The following is a 22,728-nucleotide window of genomic DNA, read 5'->3' as shown; positions in this document are numbered from 1 at the left end:
TTAATTTCGAACGTCAGGGGCGGGCGACGCAGGCGGAGTTTCACACATGCGTAGTGTATAAAGAGCCTTGCGCACGTGTCGTACGTACGTTCTGTGCGTCGAATTAGGGGGCGGAGAACATGAGTTAATTTCGAACGTCAGGGGCGGGCGACGCAGGCGGAGTTTCACACATGCGTAGTGTATAAAGAGCCTTGCGCACGTGTCGTACGTACGTTCTGTGGTAGGTGATAGTGGACCTGGACGTTACAAAACGAAGGTAATTTTAGATATATATTTTTTTTTTTGGTTTTTATGGTCATGACTTTGTAGCAAGCGGCCTATATGGCTTGATAGATTGATGAGGCCTACATAGGGAGAAGATGATGAGGGGTTAGCCGAAACCTATAATAAAAGTGTTTTTTGTCTTGTGACTTCATCTTTTCCAGATATAATGAATCCCCTATTTAAGGATCCAGAGTTCCTTACATCTTTTATTTCCAAATATCGAGAGATGAGGAATTTGTGGGAGGTGAAACACCCTCAGTATTATGCTAAGCATGTGAGGAAGTCAACGCTGGAGAGACTTCTGGCCTTTGTCCAGGCGACCATCCCGGAAGCAACAATGGAGACATTGCTCAAGAAAATTGGGGTCTTGAGGAACATGTATAAGAGGGAGCATAAGAAGATCCAGGAATCAAGGAGATCAGGAGCATCAGCAGATGATGTTTATGTACCCAGGCTGTGGTACTATAATCAACTCCGTTTTCTGGATGACCAGAATGAAGCCAGGCCATCACTTTCAACCCTTCCCTCCACCCTTCCCTCCACCCCAGCAGAGGCTGATGAGGAGCAAGCTGGGTCTTCCATCCTGGATGAACCAGATATGACCATCTGGAGTCAGGTAAATTATTTTAACAAATATTTACTGTACTAATATTAATGATGTTAACTGGATGTTATAATTGTCTAAAATAATTTGGCACTCAAAATTGTGTATACATATCAATTGACAGTAGTGGCTAAATATGTTTGGCACCTGCTTGAAATAATTATGGTGTCTGATTAGACTCTTTTATTAAAGAGAAGTATTCACATTGAATTTGCTATTCATGAGAAGCAAACTGTGTGTCATTGATGAACCCAAAAAAATATACTCAAACTATTGTCCTTTTTTTATACACAGGATGAGTCCATCCAGGAGGAATGTGGGGAAAGTGGCAGGCAGGAGGAGACCAGGCCCATGGACAGCCTGGAGGAGGCCGGATTCACCATCATCCTGGAGGAGGCTGGGCCCAGTGTCAGGCAGGAGGTGGCTGCTCCCAGTGAGGTGGCTGCTCCCAGTGAGGTGGCTGGGCCAAGTGAGGTGGCTGGGCCAAGTGAGGTGGCTGGGCCCAGTAGGAGCCTGACCGAATCCCAAGTGCCTCCCCTCCACCTTCCCAAAAAAAGGGCCAGGAAGGGGATGGTCACACAGGACGCATCCCTGCGCCTCATGCAAGAGGCCACCCGTTTTTTAACGAGCCCCCCCGAAGCGGAAGAATCCTATGGCTGCTACTTAGCCAGCAGGCTTCTTCAGATGGATTGGGAGCAGCGCCTCATTTGTGAGCGCCTATTTGGGGAAACAATCCATAAGGGGCTGCAGGGCACGCTAACACAAAACACCCAACTACATGAGGCAGCCCCCCCTCCTCCTCCTCCTCCTCCTCCTCCTCCTGCCACAACTGAAACACCAGAGCCACAGCCTCAAAAGAAGGCTACAGGGAAGGCTGCAGGGCAGCGTGGAGGAAAGGCTGCAGGGAAGAGAAGAAAATGATGACCTGGGTTCAGTCTGGTCTGACAGAAGACGCAGGCTGTTGTAGGACCACAGTCTGGGGACATCTAGATCATCTGCTGGTGCTGTTGATCTCTGGGATTCTTGGACCAGATTGTGCTCCCTCTTATATGGACTCCGCAAGATCCCAATTTTCTGGTACACCGACTTTTTCCAGCGTTGACTTCCTCTTTATTTTATTTTGACCATGAATAAATGGATCTTTTTTGAGTTTAGCAAAAGACTTTATGTGTTTTCTTTGAAATCATTGATTTTACACACAATGTTAAATTAACAAGGGACAACAATCTCATTGAGTTTGAAAAAAAACACACCAAAAATACATTACTAATGTTAATAATGTTCAAGTGGTAAGTCTTGAAAATCAAAAAATTTACGTAACCAAAAACGGTGCTTTGGGTTAACTTTATCTAAAAACTAAAAAATAATCACTATAAAAAAAAAAAATAATAATGGGTTCTTTGTGTTAACTTTACAAACCTAAGAAAAAAAAAAAAAAAAAAAAAAAAGGGGAAAAAGTATTATTAGTATGGAAACATTGTTTTTAAAATGCATACTATATCATTCATGAGATCAAAGAGAAAAAGAATCCAGAAATCAGTTTGGGAGAACTCTGATTATGAACAGCAAAACACCTTCGTTCTTTAGAGCCTTCGTAAAGAAGAAATAAAATGCGCTGCATTCAACGATCACAGATTTTGCAGCGTGACGAATGTGCTACCTACAATACGAACACTAGTTTTACTAGACCGAGTGCTTCCGTTTAGTTTTTGCTTATGAGCATGCGTCGTTTTTTTGTCCGTCGGACTAGCATACAGACGAGCGGACTTCGGGGTCCGTCGTAGTTACGACGTAAAGATTTGAAGCATGCTTCAAATCTAAAGTCCGTCGGATTTGAGGCTAAAAAAGTCCGTTGAAAGTCCGGAGAAGCCCACACACGATCGGATTACCAGCCAGCTTTAGTCCGTCAGCGTCCGTTGGACTTTTGTAGACGAAAAGTCCGACCGTGTGTACGCGGCATTAGAGTCAGTAGACCTTCCTCCCCCATGCATATAGCCAAGTTAAAGGGGTGCCATGCTAGGCGGTAAGGGGTAATAAGCATTGGGACCATAGAGAAGAGGTGTTTAACACTTTGTTTTCCAGTTATGGCATCTGCTCTCCAATCACTGCCACATATTAAAGAGTAATTCCAGGCAACAACAAAAATTAATCATACTGCATTAAAAAAAAAATAGTGATGTTTTAAAGTGTATTTCCACTTTCGCAGCCAATTTGGGATAACGCATACTTTACATAGCATAAACTAAAAAAAAAAAAAAAAAAAAATTTTAAAAAGAATTTAAAATGTACAGCTTTCCTGTGAACTTCCACTGCAATGGAGCAAGAAAATGATGGGGAAGCCAACATTTTATAGTTGCCACCAGAACAATAAGTGAGGGTAAATCTAAAGTGAGAATTCCCTGTTTTACAAGAAAAAAATAGATATATTTATCATTTGGTACTGGTGCGAATATTTTTTGTTATACCAAATTTCAGTACAAACTTGTGTAGCATAAATCAATCAACAAGAACAGTTTGCTCTACATGTAAAACACCTGCAGCACCACCAAAACTGAAGCTTTAAACAATGTTTTGCTACAACAATTTCTTAAATTCTGCTTTCAAATAGAAGGCTGAAAATGCTTTTCCTTTCATTTCTAAACTGTTATTTTGATTTTCTCTCGTTTTCCCCTGAACTGCCTGATTTATATTTGCAATCTGAAATACTTTAGTGTGAGCGGAAATGCTACCGGCTGACAGCGTCTGTAACAGCCCGTAAATCTGAAATATTATGTGCGAATTCTGGAAGGCAGCCATTAGGAAGATTGCAGTATAGGACGCAGCAGGGGCATCCCTGTGGAGAAGGGACTTCTAATGGGGGACAAGTGTGACCTCTAACCTCCGCAGGGATCAGCACTATCTAGACTAGTAATCAATATCACATGCTTCCAATATCTCCCAGCCTGAAGGCCTTCCTAAGACCAGAGGCAGGTAATGGCAGTGACATGTTTAAGGGGTTCAGCGGCACTGACTGACACCTTCATAACAATTAAGATCAGATGAGCAGATTGGAAGTAAATATTACACTTTTGATGTTATGGTAGTAACATGCCATGTGTGCAAGATTTCAGATGTTAGAACTCATGAACATATGTTATATCATGTATAATCACCACAAGACGTTATATTTTAACGCAAAAACTGAACAATTCTGTTTTGCATTATATAATTAAAGCACCTAAGAGATAACAATGAAAAACCCAGGGAGCGCAATGATTTAGCACTTCAAACAAGCTCTTCTACGCTTCATACAAAAAATAAATTCAACAAAGACTTTTTCTTGTCTATTCACGTGGGTTTCTCCAAGTGATCTTATTTTCTCTCACAATCCTAAAACACAGTGAACCCAACAGACTGTGTATAAGTGGCAGAGAAGTTAGGCTGTATGCTTCTCTTAGCACATGGACTTATGAAAACGATTACATGTACTCAAAATGATTGTAAGCTCTCCGGAATATATATTTTAAAAGCAGTAGTTATTAAAAAAAAAAAAAAAAAAAAAAAGTATTTCTAAGCTATTGCAGCCACCACATCTAATAATTGGTAAGCTGCAATAAAGTATATTACATTTTGGTCTGGGGTTTAATACCGCTTTAATGTATATCTTATCAATGCATACTGTTTTAATTTTCTACCATATGAAAATATATGTATATGAACACAGACTGTCCTTCCTGCTTAGCTGGTCATTGTTGCACCTTACTCTTCCTCTTGTAAGCAAAGCCTCGTCTACACTACTAGTTTTTCAGGTCGGAGTAGCTGCCGTACACACGGGCCGAATGTCGGGTGTTTTTTATTGAACCGCCCGATGCTGGTTGACATTTGGCCCATATGTACTAGGCTTAAAATGGTTGTTACCACAATCATATAATTCACTGCCAGCCCATCTATTATAACTAGTCATAACACACAGGGTTAATGTTTTATGTAAACGAAGCTTGTAAATACAGTTTTAGAGCAATCTTCAGTCCGGTCACGTGACTCGGAGTAGGATTCCGGCCAGGAGTCACGTGACCGGCCTGAAGTTCGCTCCAAAATGGTATTTACAAGCTTCGTTTTCATAAAACATGAACCCTGTGTGTTATGACTAGTTATAATAGATGGACTGGCAGTGACAATTTCTAATATTTTATTTCTGCTAATCACGGCAGGAGGGGGGGGGGGGGGTGGAGACAGAGAGACACAGGCACAGAGCTAACAGGCAGGGAGGGAGGGGGTGAGTGGGACAGAAAAGAGCTGCGGATGACGGAGGGAAGCAAACTGACCACAGTCAGTAGTCAGGGCTCAGCAGCCAGGATTATCTTGGTCAGTACATAGAGGGTGACACAGGAAGTGGCAGGATCAGCCACTTTTTTTACAGTTTATAGAGGGGCAGGGGCAGATTAGACAGCACATGCCCTGTGCTGTTTAATCTGCTATAAGGGAACAGGCTCTCTTTTTTTTTCTTTAGGGTTGCAAACACTTTAAGTCTACCAGTGAGAGCTTATTTGATTTAAAGTGGAGCTCCACCCAAAAGTGGAACTTCCACTTATCTGATTCCTCCCCCCTCCAGTGCCACATTTGGCACCTTTTGGGGGGAGGGGTTGGGAGGGAGCGGGTACCTGTTTTTTTACAGGTACCAGTCCGTGGCGAATTAGGTCAGCAGCTCGGCCTCCCTCCTCCCTCACCTTCTGCCGGGCCAGTGAGAGAGAGCAGCGCGCTTTGCGCAGAAGGGACCCGCCCATGAAGCCGAAAGGCTACACTGCCGTGTTCCCTTAACCTCAATGGCGGCGGCAGCACCCGACCAGCAGATGCAAACATCAGCTGCGGTGTCAACATCACTGGACTCCAGGACATGCAAGTGTCCTAATGTTAAAAGTCAGCAGCTACAGTATGTGTAGCTGCGGACTTTTAATTTTTAAAGGGGCGGGCGGAACTCCACTTTAAAAAAAGGCTATTGGCAGGCTGCAAGAACCCACAATACCCTTGCTGCCAATGACAATCTGACCTATTCTAGAAAGCACAAGGCACATTGGTAGTACTGAGATACAACCTATAGACTTGTGTAAAGTGTGAACTGTCAGGTCCACTTCAAAGTAAACGTGTGCTGTTGCTACACAAGGAAGAAAACCTGTATTAAAGGGGTTGTAAAGGTAATTTTTTTTTTTTTTAAATAACAAACATGTTATACTTACCTTCACTGTGCAGCTCGTTCTGCACAGAGTGGCCCCGAACCTGCTCTTCTGGGGTCCCTCGGCGGCTGTTTCAGCTCCTCCCCGCAAGAACTAACCACCTTAATGCGAGCTCCCTCGCATGGTGGTTAGTTATTGCGGGCGCGCTCCCGTGATACAGCCGGCGGCTATAGCCGCTCGCTGTATCACTCGGCCCCGCCCCCTGGTGCGCCGCGTCATTGGTTGTGATTGACAGCAGCGCGAGCCAATGGCTGCGCTGCTTTCAATCCATCCACTATAGCCAATCAGCGACCAGGCTGAGCGGCGAACTGGAGGGAGCGAGCAGCTGAGTTTCGAGGTATCAGGTAAGTAAAACGGGGGGGCTGGGGGCGGCGGTATTGTCAAAAGTTTTTTCACCTTAGTGCATAGAATGCATTAAGGTGAAAAAATGTATACCTTTACAACCCCTTTAAGTCGTTGCTATTTGAAACACGTCATGCAGTTTATATGATTAATTTTACTTTTCTAACTTATGTTTTACTTCAGAGCGTCCACATATTTCTGCAATTGAAATTCATGTTATAGAAGCCAGAATCTTCTTTCCTTCATGACTTTGGGAGTGCAAGCTTTCAATCACAGCCACTAGGGACCCTGCACTTGTTCCTATTATCAGGATCAATGCCCTTGCTTCCTATTTGACTATCTAGGTGGAGAAAATTGATCCTGAGCATGAGAACTTCCAAGTTTTTCCATTTGGGCTCTATGGGCAGTGGTTACATGATTGCCATTAAACATGGCTTTTGCTTGTGTGCAGCACAAATGTACCAGGCACAGGGGAGCAGGGAGGTGAATTGTTCAGTTCTTGACTTTCTGTTAATCAAGAATTTCATAGCCTGTTTTCTCTAGACATGTAGCATACATTTCACAGAGTCGTGTGGTGAACCGATTTTCTTTACTATACCAGTTGCTCCTATTTTCATCAGCTTCATTTCAATACAGGTACACTTTAAAAGTGTCGCTATTACTTAGTGGCAACAATTTTATTTACAAAGAAAAAGTCAATTATTGAGAATAGCAGCGAAGAGAAGGCGCTGAAACAATTTGTGATGCTGCTGTCACCGACTGCCTGCAGTATTTAATTAAAATGTCCTGAGAAGTTTTATATGCGATTGAAAGAGACTTTACCGAGTGGGAAAGGGAAACCAGCCTGCTAATCAGCATCTTACCTGAAAGGAGGTAGATACTAATTATGAGAGGAAAAGAACTCAGCTGGAACACAACTTATTAGGATATAATGTGGTTAAAGGAAAGTGACTAATGAAGTCTATGACTAATGAAGTCTGTTCACTTAGATTATGACAACCCAACACATTTGAATTCCAAAGAATGGAGGAAAATAACAAACAAGCAAAACAAAATGATTTTTGACAAAAGGAAGTCAAAAATAATTCCTGCTGGCATCAATTACAAAATTGCTACACTACATAAATATTTTTTTCTCCCTGAAGCACAAACAGTATGCCACCCTAGACCCCACACCCTTCCCCAACCGGTCGGTAGCACTTCCCCCTGCTCTCGTTCTCCTGCTTTCCACGGCAGTTTCCGTTTCCTCCCTCCTCTGCGGCCAATTGGGGGTTTTCTCTTTTCGACCAATCGGAAAATGGGTGTCACACCCGCTTCTGATTGGCCAGATTGAGGATCAGTGTTTCAACAGCAAATATTCATTCACTGTTGTAACACACCTGAGTGGGCTCCAGGTCGCATGCTCTGCGACCCGAGCCCACCCTATTTTGAAGCCTATGGCTCTAATCAGGTGCTTCAAAATAAATCCCCTGCCGCTGTAATTCATGCACCCGGTGACCCGAAAGGGGCCGGACCCTTGAATAGGGGGTGGCCACGGCGGCCATGGATAGATTCATGCTATGCATGAATCTATCCATTACCATATAAGGGGTGGCCTGGAGAGAGGGGGCTGCGCCCAAGCTCCCCTAATGGACGGGCCGCCACTGCCCACAACAGTAAAATCTGTCTGTATATGCAGCAAAGCATGCTTGTTATACTCACTGTAAAACTTTAGGGGTTAATCCTCTGCATTGTGTAAAAAGGCTGTTTTATCCTGTATGCACAGATCCTCCCCCTCTTGCACTGTCTATCTGGGGAAGGCCAGCTAACACAGGCAGAGTAGCTGACCTGCACATGCTCAGTTGTGTCTTTTATGCTGGAGACAACAGTTTCTTGTTCTCAGAGATAACCGTGTCACATGATATTGACATCACACATGTGGGCGTGTATACAGGCTGCAGTGAAAATCTCCTCCTTCCTGAACTCTCAGCACTGAATAAACTGTACAGTTTATGATGTAACCGTGGTATACAGATCATCCAAAAAGGTATATAGTGGCAGTATTTTAATGTAAAAAGAAAATTTATAAGCTGTGGGCACTGTGGGCACTGGGGGGGGGCGGATGAACTATTCTCATATTACTGGGTTTAGTAACACTTTAAGTAAACGTCCATAGCCAAGAGGGGCCAGCAATCAACTATACAAGTTTCTTAAACTCCTCTGAAGTTAACCACATGCAAATATGTGCTTTGAAACAAAAATTCAGAAATTAATAAACAAGCAGAACAAAACCACTGAGCATGACAGACAACAAGCGAAGAACCTTAAAACTATAAAGCCATAAAAGAAGGTTCTATTTATTGTTTTAGAACAAGCATGCACCTGGTCAAGTCATCACTTTCGGACCAGCGACGTACTCTTATATCGCTGGACTTCGGGTGGTTATACCAGGATGATGCCTGCAGCTGCAGACATCACCCCAGTAACGTTTTCTAGAGCCGGCGGTCAGCTCTCTTGTAATGTAAAAGCAATCCTATCGGTTAACTACAAGCAGCAAAAGGGGACGCCCCCCCCCCCCTTCTGGGGCTTGCTCGGGCTCCTCCGTCCCACTGAGTGACTTGAGCTTTCAGCTGGTGCATCCGCCGGGTGGTCGGAAAGCCGAACAAAGCCGGGATTGGCTCTCTGCTATGGTAACCTGGAAGTGATGGATATATATATAGTGTAGCGCTATGTGTATGGGTAGATCAAGGTGAGATGTTGAAATCGGGCCAACTGACAATGGCCAGAAAACAAGCAAAAAAATTAATTTAAAAAGGTGAGTTGAAAAAGAATTTGGTTGCACAAATACAAATTTATGTACGGAGCATAATAAAAAACGCCTGTGGAAGAGTGAAAACAACAAACACAATATAAATCAACATTAAATAAAGTCCATGTAAATAAATTGTGTCCTTAATGGAAATCGAAAAAAAGCCACCACCAACAGTCTCTGAGGGTAGGTTGATGAGAGCAGCAACAGGGTGTTACTGGTGGGTGAAACGGAGGAACACCAAATCCAATGTGACATCTATGTATGTGTCAGAACCACCACCATAACATCTGAGGAGGCTTACCGGACGTAGAGGACTTGGAAAGACATACGTCTTGCAAGTCACAAAAAGCTTATTTAGCCACCGGGGCTAGCAGGGTGAAAACATCAGTATCCAAAGCTTCAATAGGTAAGGAGGAAAGATCTGTAGGCAGCTTCGACCGTCCAGAGGTATCAGCAAACCATCCGGATGTATAATTGGAACCATGAGAGAAAAAAGACTCACATGGCGTGATATCGTTTTAAAAGGCATGCATTTATTAAAACAATAAAAGAAAAGCACTCACATGGTATACGATCATAAACAGCTTAAATGGTAACGGATGCGGTGATCATAGGAGGTCCACCCAACATGTTTCGGTTAAACAACCTTCATCTGGGGTGTGGACCCCCCTATTTCACCGCTATTTAAAGTAAAAATGACCTCCACTGGGAGTGTTGCAACCCAGGAAGTGACCTAATGATGTCACTTCCGGTACTCAAATTTGTGTGTATAGACTATGTATGTTTTAAACCGAAAATCATAGTCTATATAGCAATGATCTCAGCGTCAGGGTCACAAGTAAGTGTAAACTTAAAGTTTAAAATTTAGAAATTTAAAAGTTAGCTGAGATTGTGGCCGGGCGATCCGGAAGCATTTGCCATGGAGATCCAAGCCTCCTTTTCAACATAGCCAGATTCGATAGGACGGGGCGTCATCTCGCTCCGCCCCCACTGATCGGCTAGATATTGGGGATGTGCGCAGTAGCGGAAGAGGAAGTCCGCCGCCACACTAGACTCTGGACTCTAGTGTGGCGGCGGACTTCCTCTTCCGCTACTGCGCACATCCCCAATATCTAGCCGATCAGTGGGGGCGGAGCGAGATGACGCCCCGTCCTATCGAATCTGGCTATGTTGAAAAGGAGGCTTGGATCTCCATGGCAAATGCTTCCGGATCGCCCGGCCACAATCTCAGCTAACTTTTAAATTTCTAAATTTTAAACTTTAAGTTTACACTTACTTGTGACCCTGACGCTGAGATCATTGCTATATAGACTATGATTTTCGGTTTAAAACATACATAGTCTATACACACAAATTTGAGTACCGGAAGTGACATCATTAGGTCACTTCCTGGGTTGCAACACTCCCAGTGGAGGTCATTTTTACTTTAAATAGCGGTGAAATAGGGGGGTCCACACCCCAGATGAAGGTTGTTTAACCGAAACATGTTGGGTGGACCTCCTATGATCACCGCATCCGTTACCATTTAAGCTGTTTATGATCGTATACCATGTGAGTGCTTTTCTTTTATTGTTTTAATAAATGCATGCCTTTTAAAACGATATCACGCCATGTGAGTCTTTTTTCTCTCATGGTTCCAATTATACATCCGGATGGTTTGCTGATACCTCTGGACGGTCGAAGCTGCCTACAGATCTTTCCTCCTTACCTATTGAAGCTTTGGATACTGATGTTTTCACCCTGCTAGCCCCGGTGGCTAAATAAGCTTTTTGTGACTTGCAAGACGTATGTCTTTCCAAGTCCTCTACGTCCGGTAAGCCTCCTCAGATGTTATGGTGGTGGTTCTGACACATACATAGATGTCACATTGGATTTGGTGTTCCTCCGTTTCACCCACCAGTAACACCCTGTTGCTGCTCTCATCAACCTACCCTCAGAGACTGTTGGTGGTGGCTTTTTTTCGATTTCCATTAAGGACACAATTTATTTACATGGACTTTATTTAATGTTGATTTATATTGTGTTTGTTGTTTTCACTCTTCCACAGGCGTTTTTTATTATGCTCCGTACATAAATTTGTATTTGTGCAACCAAATTCTTTTTCAACTCACCTTTTTAAATTAATTTTTTTGCTTGTTTTCTGGCCATTGTCAGTTGGCCCGATTTCAACATCTCACCTTGATCTACCCATACACATAGCGCTACACTATATATATATCTGTTGAATTCTTTACTTCTTTGTCTTAGAGGTGTGTTAGCTGCTTACTGTATTATATATAATTAATTTTTTTAGCATCTCTGTAGCAGCGCTGTACTCATCCCTTATTTGTTTCCAACCTGGAAGTGATGACCTGACATCACTTTCGATTTACCCAGATGTCAATGGCGCTATTTAAAAAAAAAATCAAAAGCATTCGAAAAAGGTTGGAGGAGAACCCTTACAAACCTTTCTTCCAATGGTACAAGAGATGAGGCTACAAGAGCAGAAAGGAGGACTGCATATCACCGTGGAGATATAGGTAGGTTTGATAACATAAAACAAGGTGGAGACAGAGAGTGAAATTAGCTTGTAACCCCTTTGTAATGTCTTTCACTCAGATATTCAAGACGCTTTCTATGCAGGTGTCCCCAAAGGAAAACAGACATCCGCCCACTTTATGCAGACAAGGATTTGTATGCAGATTTGGAGGATTTGACTTGTCAGGGTTTGTGGTTGTACTAGATTATCGTTTAGGCTCGACTTTGGCTTGAGAAGCATGAGAGCAAGGAAAGCAACCGTTTTTGGCTTCAGAAACCAGTCTGAGGCTTGGGCTTCTTCTCCTGCAGAAAATTAAATCAAATGAACCAAAAGAGATATGCACCATAAAAAGGCATGTGCAACAAGCATTTTTTACATTGCTATTCTACAGACTAACATTTCAGCCACAGAGATCTCTATAAATGTCAACAGACAGAAGACTCATTTGGGAGTTCAGATAGATAATATTAATATTTACAGCAGAAGACAAAAGCTTTAAGCACTCTATAACTAATGGGTGTAGAAGCACTGTAGCTGGATCAATTTTCATAAGGTCTGGCACACCAACATATATAATAAAAAAAAATTAAAAAAAGGCCCAGGAATCCCAGACTGGTAACAGCACTAATAGAAGTTACAGGCTTCTCCATCTTAAGTTTATCTTGCACACAGATAAGAGTCAAAATTATAAGAATATATATATAATATATATTATAAAAAATAATAGGAGTCAAAATTTAATAAGAGTCAAAATTATATCCTTTAGCCTGGGAGCTATCTCAGCTGCCAAAGGCTTCTCAGGAACATCTATTACAGATTTGCAGGACTCTGGACCTTCCGCTGTGGAAGGTCCAGAGTCTGACAGAGGCTGCCACAGCTGCAGGACTGTCAGAGAAAGGTTCTGCAGGGGAAGCCATAGAACTTTGCTTATAGCCTCTAGGACCAGAGACAGCAATCATATTTGCACATTTTAAATTTGACTCGCACAATATTGATATGAGTCAAAATAGTATCCTTTAGCCTGAGAGCTATTTCAGCTGATGGAGGCTCCTCAGGAACAAAATCATCCATTACAGATTTGCAAGACTCTCTATCAGACACTACATCTGCAGCAGAAGGCTCAGAGGCTGCCACAGCTGCAGGATGATTAGAGAAAGGTTCCATAGGAGAAGTTATAGAACTTCGTTTACAGTCTCTATGACCAGAGTCACCAATTATATTTGCAAGGTGCCAGCTGAACTGTAGGGAACTCTTCCCTACATAAAAGGGAAAGAGGAGGCTACACCGGACAGAGATGGGAGACTCCAAATGAGTTTACTAGGTTTCTAAGTAAAAGGACAATGGTCCAGGTTATCGGCATCTGGTTCCTTAGGAGATACAGTGAGGGACACCCTGAACGGTTTGTTGATAATGAGATGGAGAGATTCAATGGCCAGGGTCTGACATGTTGTACTTAGCAACAGGAACAAAAAGAGGCACCAGATAAAAACCTTAGATTACTCACAACCAACTACTTAAAGATGAAGTTAGTGTACGCTGTATATAAAAGGGCTTCTGAATGAGGGAGAAAATCCTGTGATTTATCTGACTCACTCCCATTCAGAGATTGTGTTACATGCACTGTATACTATGAAACAACTTTTTCCAATGGAAGGGGGAAAGGTCAGGTCTCTTAAAAAAGCTTGTTCACTGCAGTTCACAGAAGATTTGGAGCTATTAAATCCCTTAGAGCTAAGCATTCAGCAGCAGGAACAGAAGGGTGTACCCAAGAACATAAGATTTCTACAGGTCTAGCTGCCTGTACTACTGTATGTAGGACATACTCTGTTACATGTAAGTTAGTTCACTAAAGCTAGAGAGAAATTATCTTCATACTTGGCTAGCCAATTACTTTTTTTGTTTGCCAGCATCCACATCCTCCTGTTGGAGGAAGCATAACTCAATTGTCTCAGATTTACTGAATCTTATGCCACTTATAGGCCAAGTTTAGGTAGGATTTAAAAACAAATCAGCATAAGGGACAGACCTTACGTTTGACAAGAAGTGTTCCTTGTGCTGGTGCTGGCTGCCTTATTTGAAATCCAAAATCATTTGCTCCCTATCTTCCATAGAGTATGAAAGTGTCAGACTCATGGTAATTTTTTTTATTTTTGTCTGGGCCCTTGCTTGAGAGACGCAGTACTCTATTTGTCCTGGTGACCATTGTCAATGAGAAATAAAGTGAAGGAAAAAACTATTTTTTTGGCTGCCACCAGAACAAGGTGAGGGAAATCTTCCAATGGAGACACATGTTTCTGTTACTACTCTCTAATATGGCAATTTCCCTCACTCCCCCGTGAATCTTCCCAGTGGGACACAGGAAGCAAAAAATAATGGTTATTTTTCCACTCTCCCTTCCCTACTCTATCCCCAAAAATAATTTGGCTTTATATGCATTTAAAAACTAATTTACAGGGCTATATTATAGGAAAATACTTGGTACATATTTATCTCCGAAGAAGCAAAACAATACCCTGTTTTTTTTTTTTTGTTGCTTGATTTCACCAGTTATACTGTATGCCAGCCACCCTGCAAGGCCCACTTATCCCCCAAGACACTTCTTTGCTCTGCAGGGGGCCTGGCCATCCTCCCTCATTTCCCCAATAGACATGCAGCATGCAGGACGGCAGCATATATAAGAAGGGTTCTAATTGGCTGCCAGATGGGTTAGCAGAAAGACAGGAGTACGGTTAGGAGTAGATTGGGGGGGAGGGGGGTCAGTGTCAATGCTGGGAGAGGAGAGTGAAAAGGGGTGATGCCAGGCTGCCCAGGGACTATTTCTGTCAAATATAGACACTCGTTAACATAATTATCTGCATACAGCCAAATTAAAATCACCATAAACAGGCTGATAAGTAAAAGTCATAGCTCAACCTGGGCTTTGCTTGAAAAACATCTGGCATTTGTAGGGGATTAACTAGAGTCTAGTGGTAATCCCCTCCCATTGATGGCAACTTTTACATATTTTACATTGTAGACTAGAGTGCCTCGAGATTTTGCATACTTTTAAAGGGTGCAGAAACTGGAAAAATTTTGAGAAATGCTGTAAATTTTATCTATCCTGTGTATAGGAGCATCAGCAAGTTAAAAAAAAAAATGAAGACGATCAGGTATGCTGTGGAGTGACTATATTATGCTACAAAGGCTATGTTTGCCATGTTGCCCTTCAATTTAAAGAAAACAAATGCCACCAAGAGAGCCCTATACAACAGTTTTACCATTTTATCCTCCAAAAGTAAAGTACATCTTTTAGTGCTATGCAGATGAAGAAGCCCTTGTATTCTAAAAACATAATTACTAGATTCTGTAATTTGAACCCTTCCAAATGCTTGTGTTTCTGGTCATATGAGGGGCAGAGGAGGGAGACTGGAAAAGTATTTTCTTCCTGGAAAGGTAAATATTTCAGCCCTTCTGCAGAGACAAATTTGTATGTGTTACTATGAACTCATCTGAGTTCATAAATGCTCTCTGTGTTAAACTGTCAAAGGACACAATGCTTTGACCAGACAGTGCTCCTTTCACCAGTCAGCTATTGAAATTAAAGTGTAGTAAGAGGTGTCCACAAGTGTTCCTATTCAAGGCTACTAGGGAGGGAAGGGCAGCCACATGTCTTGATTCTGGAGAAAATAACAGCAATTGTGCAAGGGTTTCTGACTTGCCTTATTATCTGGTTCATCAGAAATAGTTTGATGTTTCCTTTGCACTACCCCATAAATACTGAATCATTACCAAATATACCTAGAAAGGCTGGATTCTGACTTATCTAATGTCTAGGGATGCCTTTAGGGCTCGTATCCACCAGCGTTTTAATGTGTGCAGTGCAGGCAAAATACAGTACTTCACAGTAATACATTGTGCTGTAGTGCATTGGAAAAAAAAAAAAAAAAAAAACGCTTCCAAAACACATCAATGCAACATACGTTAACATATGCACTCTGCTGCCAATAAGCTTTTACTCACAGTCTTTGGCAAAATCATTTAAACACTCACCACTTCAGTAGGTAATGCTGAGAGATCATTGAAAGGTGTTTCCAAAGAGTTGGTGTCCACATTGAGCAAAACCACATCATCGAGAGAACGGCTTCTCACTCTCTAAAGGAAAGATTTAGTACCATAATATGACTGATAAACTCTACAAAGAAATTTAAGGAGCATAAGGAGTTAATGGCTACCAAAAACTAACTACTATTTAGTGATGGAGCTACAAGAATTTTTATGCATTTGCAGAATCTATGAAACCATTGATATTTTTAAACCAACAAAATTGGATTACACAGTCGCATGTATTAATATTGGGCTTATGTGGCATGTTAAAATGAACTGCGTATACAGATCCATTACAAATCATAGAGCCTTACAGCAAACAAGGTATTGAAGGAATTATTTTATTTCTGTTTGATTATTTTTCAGGTTTTAATTACATTAACTTTGTGGTCAACCATGTTTTATGCAGCGTAACATTTTACAGAGAAGAGTTGTCCAAGAGAGTTGCTAAGACAAGTCATAACAGTGTTGGTAACCACAAGAAAATTGTTTAACTAAGGATTACACCTATAGGAACTACCACATATACATAGTCCCTCACTGATATGCTTGACTGAACATTAGGGGAAAAATACACACGTGCGGACCGTTCAGATCCGCCTGTCGTTTTTTTCAGGCGGACCTGAACGGTCGCTCCATACATCTCTATGGAGCACCAGATGTCAGCGGTGGCATGTCCGCTGACATCAGATCCGCCCCGCCCCAATCCGATCCGCAAAATCCAGACATCGCTTTACCGTAGTTTTAGCTGCGCTTTTCAGGCCGCTAGCGGGGAGCTTTTAACCCCTGCTAGTGGCAGAAGGAGAGGTTAATAGCGCCTGTGTAGTGCCACTGCTTCTGCAGCACTGCCCATTGATTTCAATACGCAGGGGTGCTTTAGGAGCGGTGTATACACCGCTCCTAAAGCGCCCCAAAGATGCTGCTTGCAGCACTTTTTTTTTAACATCCCGCAAGCGCACCACTCCAGTGTGAAAGCACTCGGGCTTTCACACTAGAATGAAAGGAAAGGCTCTTTGAAGGAGCTATATTTAGTGCTAAAATGCCTGTAAAGCGCCTCAGTGTGAAAGTAGCCTAAATTAAACAAATCCGAAAAACATATTTGAACATAAATCAAAGTATTAACTGCAAATTATATTTTAATAATTTGTGATAGTTGAATGCTAGTGTTAGCTTAAAATAGCTGGGAAGAGAGAGAGAGAACAATAGTATATTTATGTCAGCTTAATAAAATCATCAAGGTTTAGCAATTATTCTGTATTAGCAATTTATGAGATACATTAAAATGGTAGTAAAGGCTTTTTTTTATTATTTATATGTATAGGTAAGCCTATAAATTTATACATATTGAAAGCACTGCGCTCTCAATGGAAGGTGTGCCGTTCAGAGCCACGCCGCGGTTGTGACTCCCGCACATAGGTGGTGGTGTTGTGGCTTGGCCAATGAAATGGCGGCTACACGCAAACCCGGAAGGAAGACCGGGTTCGCGTCACAAGTAGCCCTGTGAGCGGTGACAGCGTGCTGCTGGAAGTCTTCATTTTCAGGTAAGTCTTTCGTAATGTGTTAGTATGCGATGTACATTAGTACATTAATTTGCAGGGAGAAGATTTTTTTCTTTTGCGGTTTACTACTGCTTTAATGCTGTCACAAACATACCATTAACTCCTAGGAACACCTAAAGAATATGTTATCCCCACCATTTAATCCTCCTGATATGTGCCTGTTGTACCATGTACTTGTGTTAAAAAGTATCCTGTTCTCTTTGTATTGCTTCCTTTGTGTGAAATACCCAGTGGTCCTGCCAGTCCCCCCACTTTCCTATATCAAACTGACCATGTTAGACATGACAACACATCATTCCCAGTTTTCTATCTGGGCTGGGAGGACAGCCTGCTTGTCCCCTAAGGCTAGGTTCACACCTATGTGTTTTGAAGTGTGTTTGCAGATTTTCAGAAACGCACTACAGTCCATTTAACATTAGTTCCTACGGGTCACGTTCACATCTATGAAATTTTTACTGGTGTGGTTTCAGGAAAGGTGCAGGGACTTTTTATTTTTACACACAGCACAGTGAGTTTTTGACTTCACAGACTTTAATGTAATTACATTAAAAATGTAAAAATGTACATGCATTTTTGGCACATTTTCCTGCATGACAGCAGACACCTCCTCCTGGCAACATTAACACATCACAATAACAAAAAAACGTATTACAAAGGCATAAAAAAAGTGCATGAAAAAAAAACGCAGATTGCGCCAGAAAACGAGCCTCAAAAAGGCATCAACCACACACGCATTAAAGACTTGTGCTGGCACAAGCCATTAACTGGGAAGATTAGTGTGCTGATGTTTCTCCAACCCCTCCTGTCCAAGCCCTTTAAGCAGCTGAAAACAGAGATTACAATGTAAGGGTTCCCATATACTAAGAATGCACGATACCATGTTTTAACAACTAGTACACACACCGATACTTTTTTAAAGTATTCGCCAATACCAATTACTGATACCTCTTTCCGACATTTAGGGAGATCAAGATGAGGAGAATGAGCAGGGAGGGAGGGGGGTCTCCATTATCTATCAGTGTGCTGTGTAATATCACCACCTAAATGAGATGAAGTAACACAACGCTGCAAACACTCAGCACTGCTGGCCCCACAGCTAGGAGGACCATGCTGTCATCCTACGTCCTCCTTCTCCTGCAGTCCATACAACATGTTTGAGTGCAGGAGTAAGTAACATAAAATGCAGTGCATTGAGTGCAGAAGTCAGGATGAGAGTGGTGTGTGGGTGTAGGAAGACAGAGACAAAAGGGTGAGAGACAGAGAAAGGGGGAAAAGAGTGTGGGGGGACAAAAATAGAGAAAAGGAGGCAAAAAAAAGAGAAAGGACGAAAAAGGGAAATTCTTTATGGCACTACAAATCCCAGCATGGCAGACTCCCATTCCTCAGCTCACACAGCACAAGGAGATGTCCACCAAAAGGGGTCACTAGAGCCTGTCAGCCTGGCAACACAGGGTTAACAATGGAGTCCTGATTATAGTACAGCTGTATCCTAGTCCACACTTATTGGGCAGCACAGGGTTAAACCATGGGGCTCTGTCTAGCCTAACAGATGAGCTGTATAGCACACAGATAGTACAGGGTTAAACAATAGGAACCCAATTAGCCAATCAGGTGGCATGCCCTACCTTGCCGGTAGCACAGTGGTTAACACTGGGATTGCTCCTGCTTAGCCAGTGTGTCTCCTCTTCCTGCAGGCAGCACAGGGTTAACACTGGATTCCTAACTATAGCCTCAGCCAGCTCTCATGGCAGCACAGGGTTAAACCCTGAGTTTTTCATTAGCCAGTCAGCAGCTGGCTCCTCTCCTGGCAGGCAGCACAGGGGGTAACGAGGCTCCTGTGTATGGACTCCAAGCTAGAGCAAAAGAGTGCTTTGCCTGTCTGCACACAAAGCAGACACAATTGAGGGAGGAGGAGAGCTCTGACCGCTGAGAGAGAAGAAAGAGAAGGCATAGAAGGGAGCAGAGGAAAGGGATTGTTACGGTGCCAGCAACAAGTCAACACAATAAGTATATAGAAAAAACAAATTTTATTACCATAATTTAAAAACATTTAGTACATTGTATTGAACCAACATAGGATGGGAGCACTTTACAATGTTCTGTTGACCAAAAGAGATGATGATAAATTATAACAGCAGGTCAATTCTTCCCTACTAGTTTCGCCAAGGCATTGGCTTCATCAGGGAAATAGAATATAAGAGAAAACAAAAGTGGCTCTATGAAAAGAAAAAAAGCAATAGCATAAGTAAAATGAAAAAACAGTGAACAGTAATATTAACATGGTGCATATCACTGAATGATTAAGCTGCATGGAATCAAAAATACGATACCCCTTCCCCATCTCCAAAGAACTAACCCCCCCCCAAAAAAAAGGAGCTACCATGTGATGGAAAAAAATCTCAAGCCCCAAATGTACCCTGGCAGCCCAGCGGGGCAAGGTCAATGCGGTCAAGTATCACAGGGCAGTAACCCCGCACTGCCAAGTAATTGGCTGCAGAGGGTTCAAAGTAAGCCTCATAAAAGCTGAAAAAGGAGAAAATAGATAAAAACTTATGGCTATGTGATGCTCAATTATATTGCAAAAGGAAGGGCTATATAGCTTCAATACATACCAAAAGCAAGAAGATTATTTATATAAGAAGGGGCGCTTTTAAGACCAGGAATATATGGTCAGACTATCCAGGACAAGCATGATGGCTGGCCGACAGAAGACCAACTGGGTAAAAAAAAATATAACAATGAAATTAATTTTAAAAAAAAATAAAAAATTTTTTGATAAATTTTTATTATTATTTTTTTATCAAAAAAATTGTATTATTTTTTTAAAATTCATTTCATTATTATATATTTTTTACCCAGTTGGTCCTCTGTCGGCCAGCCAGGGTGCTCGTCCTGGATGGTCTGGCCACATATTCCTGGTCTTGACAGCGTCCCTTCTCATAAAAATAATCTTCTTGCTTTTGGTATGTATTGAGGCTATATAGCCCTTCCTTTTGCAATATAATTGAGCATCACATAAGTTTGTATCTATTTTCTCCTTTTTCAGCTTTAATGAGGTTTACAGTAACCTAACACTGCCAATTACTTGGCAGTGTGGGTTTACTGCCCTGTGATACTTGACCGCATTGACCTTGCCCCGCTGGGCTGCCAGGGTACGTTTGGGGACATGGGGGTGCTTGGGATTTTTTTCCATCACATGGTAGCTTCTTTTTTTAGGGGGGTTGGTTCTTTGGGGATGGGGATCATATTTTTGATTCTTTGCAGCTTAACCATTCAGTGATACGCACCATGTTAATATTCCTGTTCACTGTTTTTTCATTTTACTTATGTTATTGCTTTTTTTTTTTTTTTCATAGAGCCACTTTTGTTTTCTGTTATATTCTATTCCCCTGATGAAGCCAATGCCTTGGCGAAACTAGTAGGGAAGAATTGACCTGCTGTTATAATTTATCATCATCTCTTTTGGTCAACAGAACATTGTAAAGTGCTCCCATCTATGTTAGTTCAATACAATGTACTAAATGTTTTTAAATTATGGTAATAAAATTTGTTTTTTCTATATACTTATTGTGTTGACTTGTTGCTGGCACCGTAATAATCCCCTTTCCTCTGCTTCCTTCTTTACTTAATCTTTGGGATGAGGTGCCTTATCTATTAGGACATACAAGCCGCATTTTTCAAGAAAGAGAAGGCATGGCTAGCCGCACACCAACCTCCCAGGTCCCAGCCAAAGCTTCACCTAGTGGGCTGAGCAAGGCTGATGAAGAAAGCATTCTAAAAGGCGTTCCTTCATACCCATACCCCCCCCCCCGCAGTGGTACATCCAGGCTGTTTCTCCCTCCATGCATGCATGGCAGACTTCACGGGTGAAGATTTGGCTCCTGCAGACCCACTGATAGCTAGTGGCAGCTGCCCTGGTTTTGTTTACATTCATCTGTCAGTGGGGAAGCCTGCTGACAGATGAATGAGTCATCAGTTGATAAGGACGCGCCGGTCCCTGCTCATTAACAACCGATAATTGCTGCATTCCTTTGTGTTCATTTCAGTTGTCAGCGGGAGAATTCCGCTGACAGCTGAATGTACTGAGCCAGAAGGTATCAGTTTTAAGTATCGGTGCATTTGCACAAGTACCGATACTCATGTAAATGCTTATACCCTAACATATACTTTAACTGGGAATGTTTAGCTGGGTTAGCTTGGAATGCAGATCTTAGTCGTGACCAGACTTTCACCATGCTTGTGCAGTAATGGCCCAGCTAAGCCCATTGTTCTAGTATGGCTCAAAATGCTTCAGGTTGGATTATCACATTTTGCAGTAAATATATAATGTACGCAGACGTGTTCTGGAATCAACTCTCATATCAAGCATTTCAACAAGTTTTAGGTTGACCAAAATAGGCTCCAAAATAAGGGTATTAAATGTTCAAAGATACATGCATAATTTGTGAGAACCCTTAATTAACTTTTGAGAACCGTTAATTAACTCAAGTAGTTTTTGAGTGCATGACGTAACCTCCTCTACAGAATTTAGGAAGAGAACTTGCTGACTACCTCAGATATACAGTAGCTGTATAAAAAGAGATGGACAGACCTGGTAATGCTGTAAGGCAATGATGGATTTTCAAAAGCTAAAAGAAGCTGGCATGAGCTTTAGTCCTCTGGTGTTTAACTATGGTGAGATCTAATAGGCATTTTCAACAGGGTTTTGTTTTTGAAAGATTATATACTCATACAGAAGAAGAGGACCCAGAGTCAAATAAAACCACCCCATAACCTCCTGCCTCAAAGTTGTATTTTACAAAAGGCATAAAATAATTACCTTCACTGAAAAACACACTGTTTTGGAATTTTGTGCCAGCCAGTCACCCCTCAAGTCTAGCCACTGGTCATCTGATCTCCGCTGAAGTGTTCAGGCAGAGCCCCAAACAGATCTTACAGATCACGTGACCAATGAATAGGCTTTTTCGGCCAGTAGACCAGCCACTGTGGGATCTCAGAGCAGCAAAAACACATCTTTTGCAATAAATCTTTCTTCATGTCATTTTCTTTAGCTCTATATAACTATATGCCCGCTGCAATTCCTGACCAACAGTTTTTTCTTTAGAAAACTAGAGGGCTGTGCATCGAAAGTGTACAGTATCTCTGGGCAAAAAAACATCCCTGCAATAGGTGCATGTTTTCTCAGGTTTTATCCCTTTACAAGCACAGCAAGTACAGAAGATAAATACCTGTTAATCTGACAAAAGTGTGCTCCTAAATTTCTGTTTGAGATGACAATGCACTTTTTCTATTGCATTGAAATCCCAAGCACTGTTGTCAGTCCTAGAAAGTTCTCTTCTGTGGGACTACAGAACTTC

The 22,728-nt window shown here is 42.0% G+C and overlaps 1 protein-coding gene across 6 annotated transcripts in view; it reads right to left on the bottom strand.

The window, feature by feature from the left end:
* The window catches only part of DENND1B (DENN domain containing 1B), a 422,418-nt gene that overhangs the window by 109,092 nt on the left and 290,598 nt on the right, over positions 1 to 22,728 (bottom strand). For all 6 annotated transcript variants that reach the window (XR_012235321.1, XM_073592973.1, XM_073592974.1 and 3 more), the window contains one exon: positions 15,759 to 15,860. Coding sequence is in view for 5 of the 6 variants with exons in the window: in XM_073592973.1 (XP_073449074.1) it covers positions 15,759 to 15,860 (102 nt within the window). In the remaining variant the exon portion in view is untranslated. The remainder of the gene's footprint in view (positions 1 to 15,758; positions 15,861 to 22,728) is intronic.

Source organism: Aquarana catesbeiana, linkage group LG07 (genome assembly GCF_042186555.1).
Source record: "Aquarana catesbeiana isolate 2022-GZ linkage group LG07, ASM4218655v1, whole genome shotgun sequence".
NCBI classification, from domain to species: Eukaryota; Metazoa; Chordata; class Amphibia; order Anura; family Ranidae; genus Aquarana; species Aquarana catesbeiana.
The sequence above is the reverse complement of the archived record's forward strand: the minus strand, read 5'-3'. Positions and strand labels throughout refer to the sequence as shown.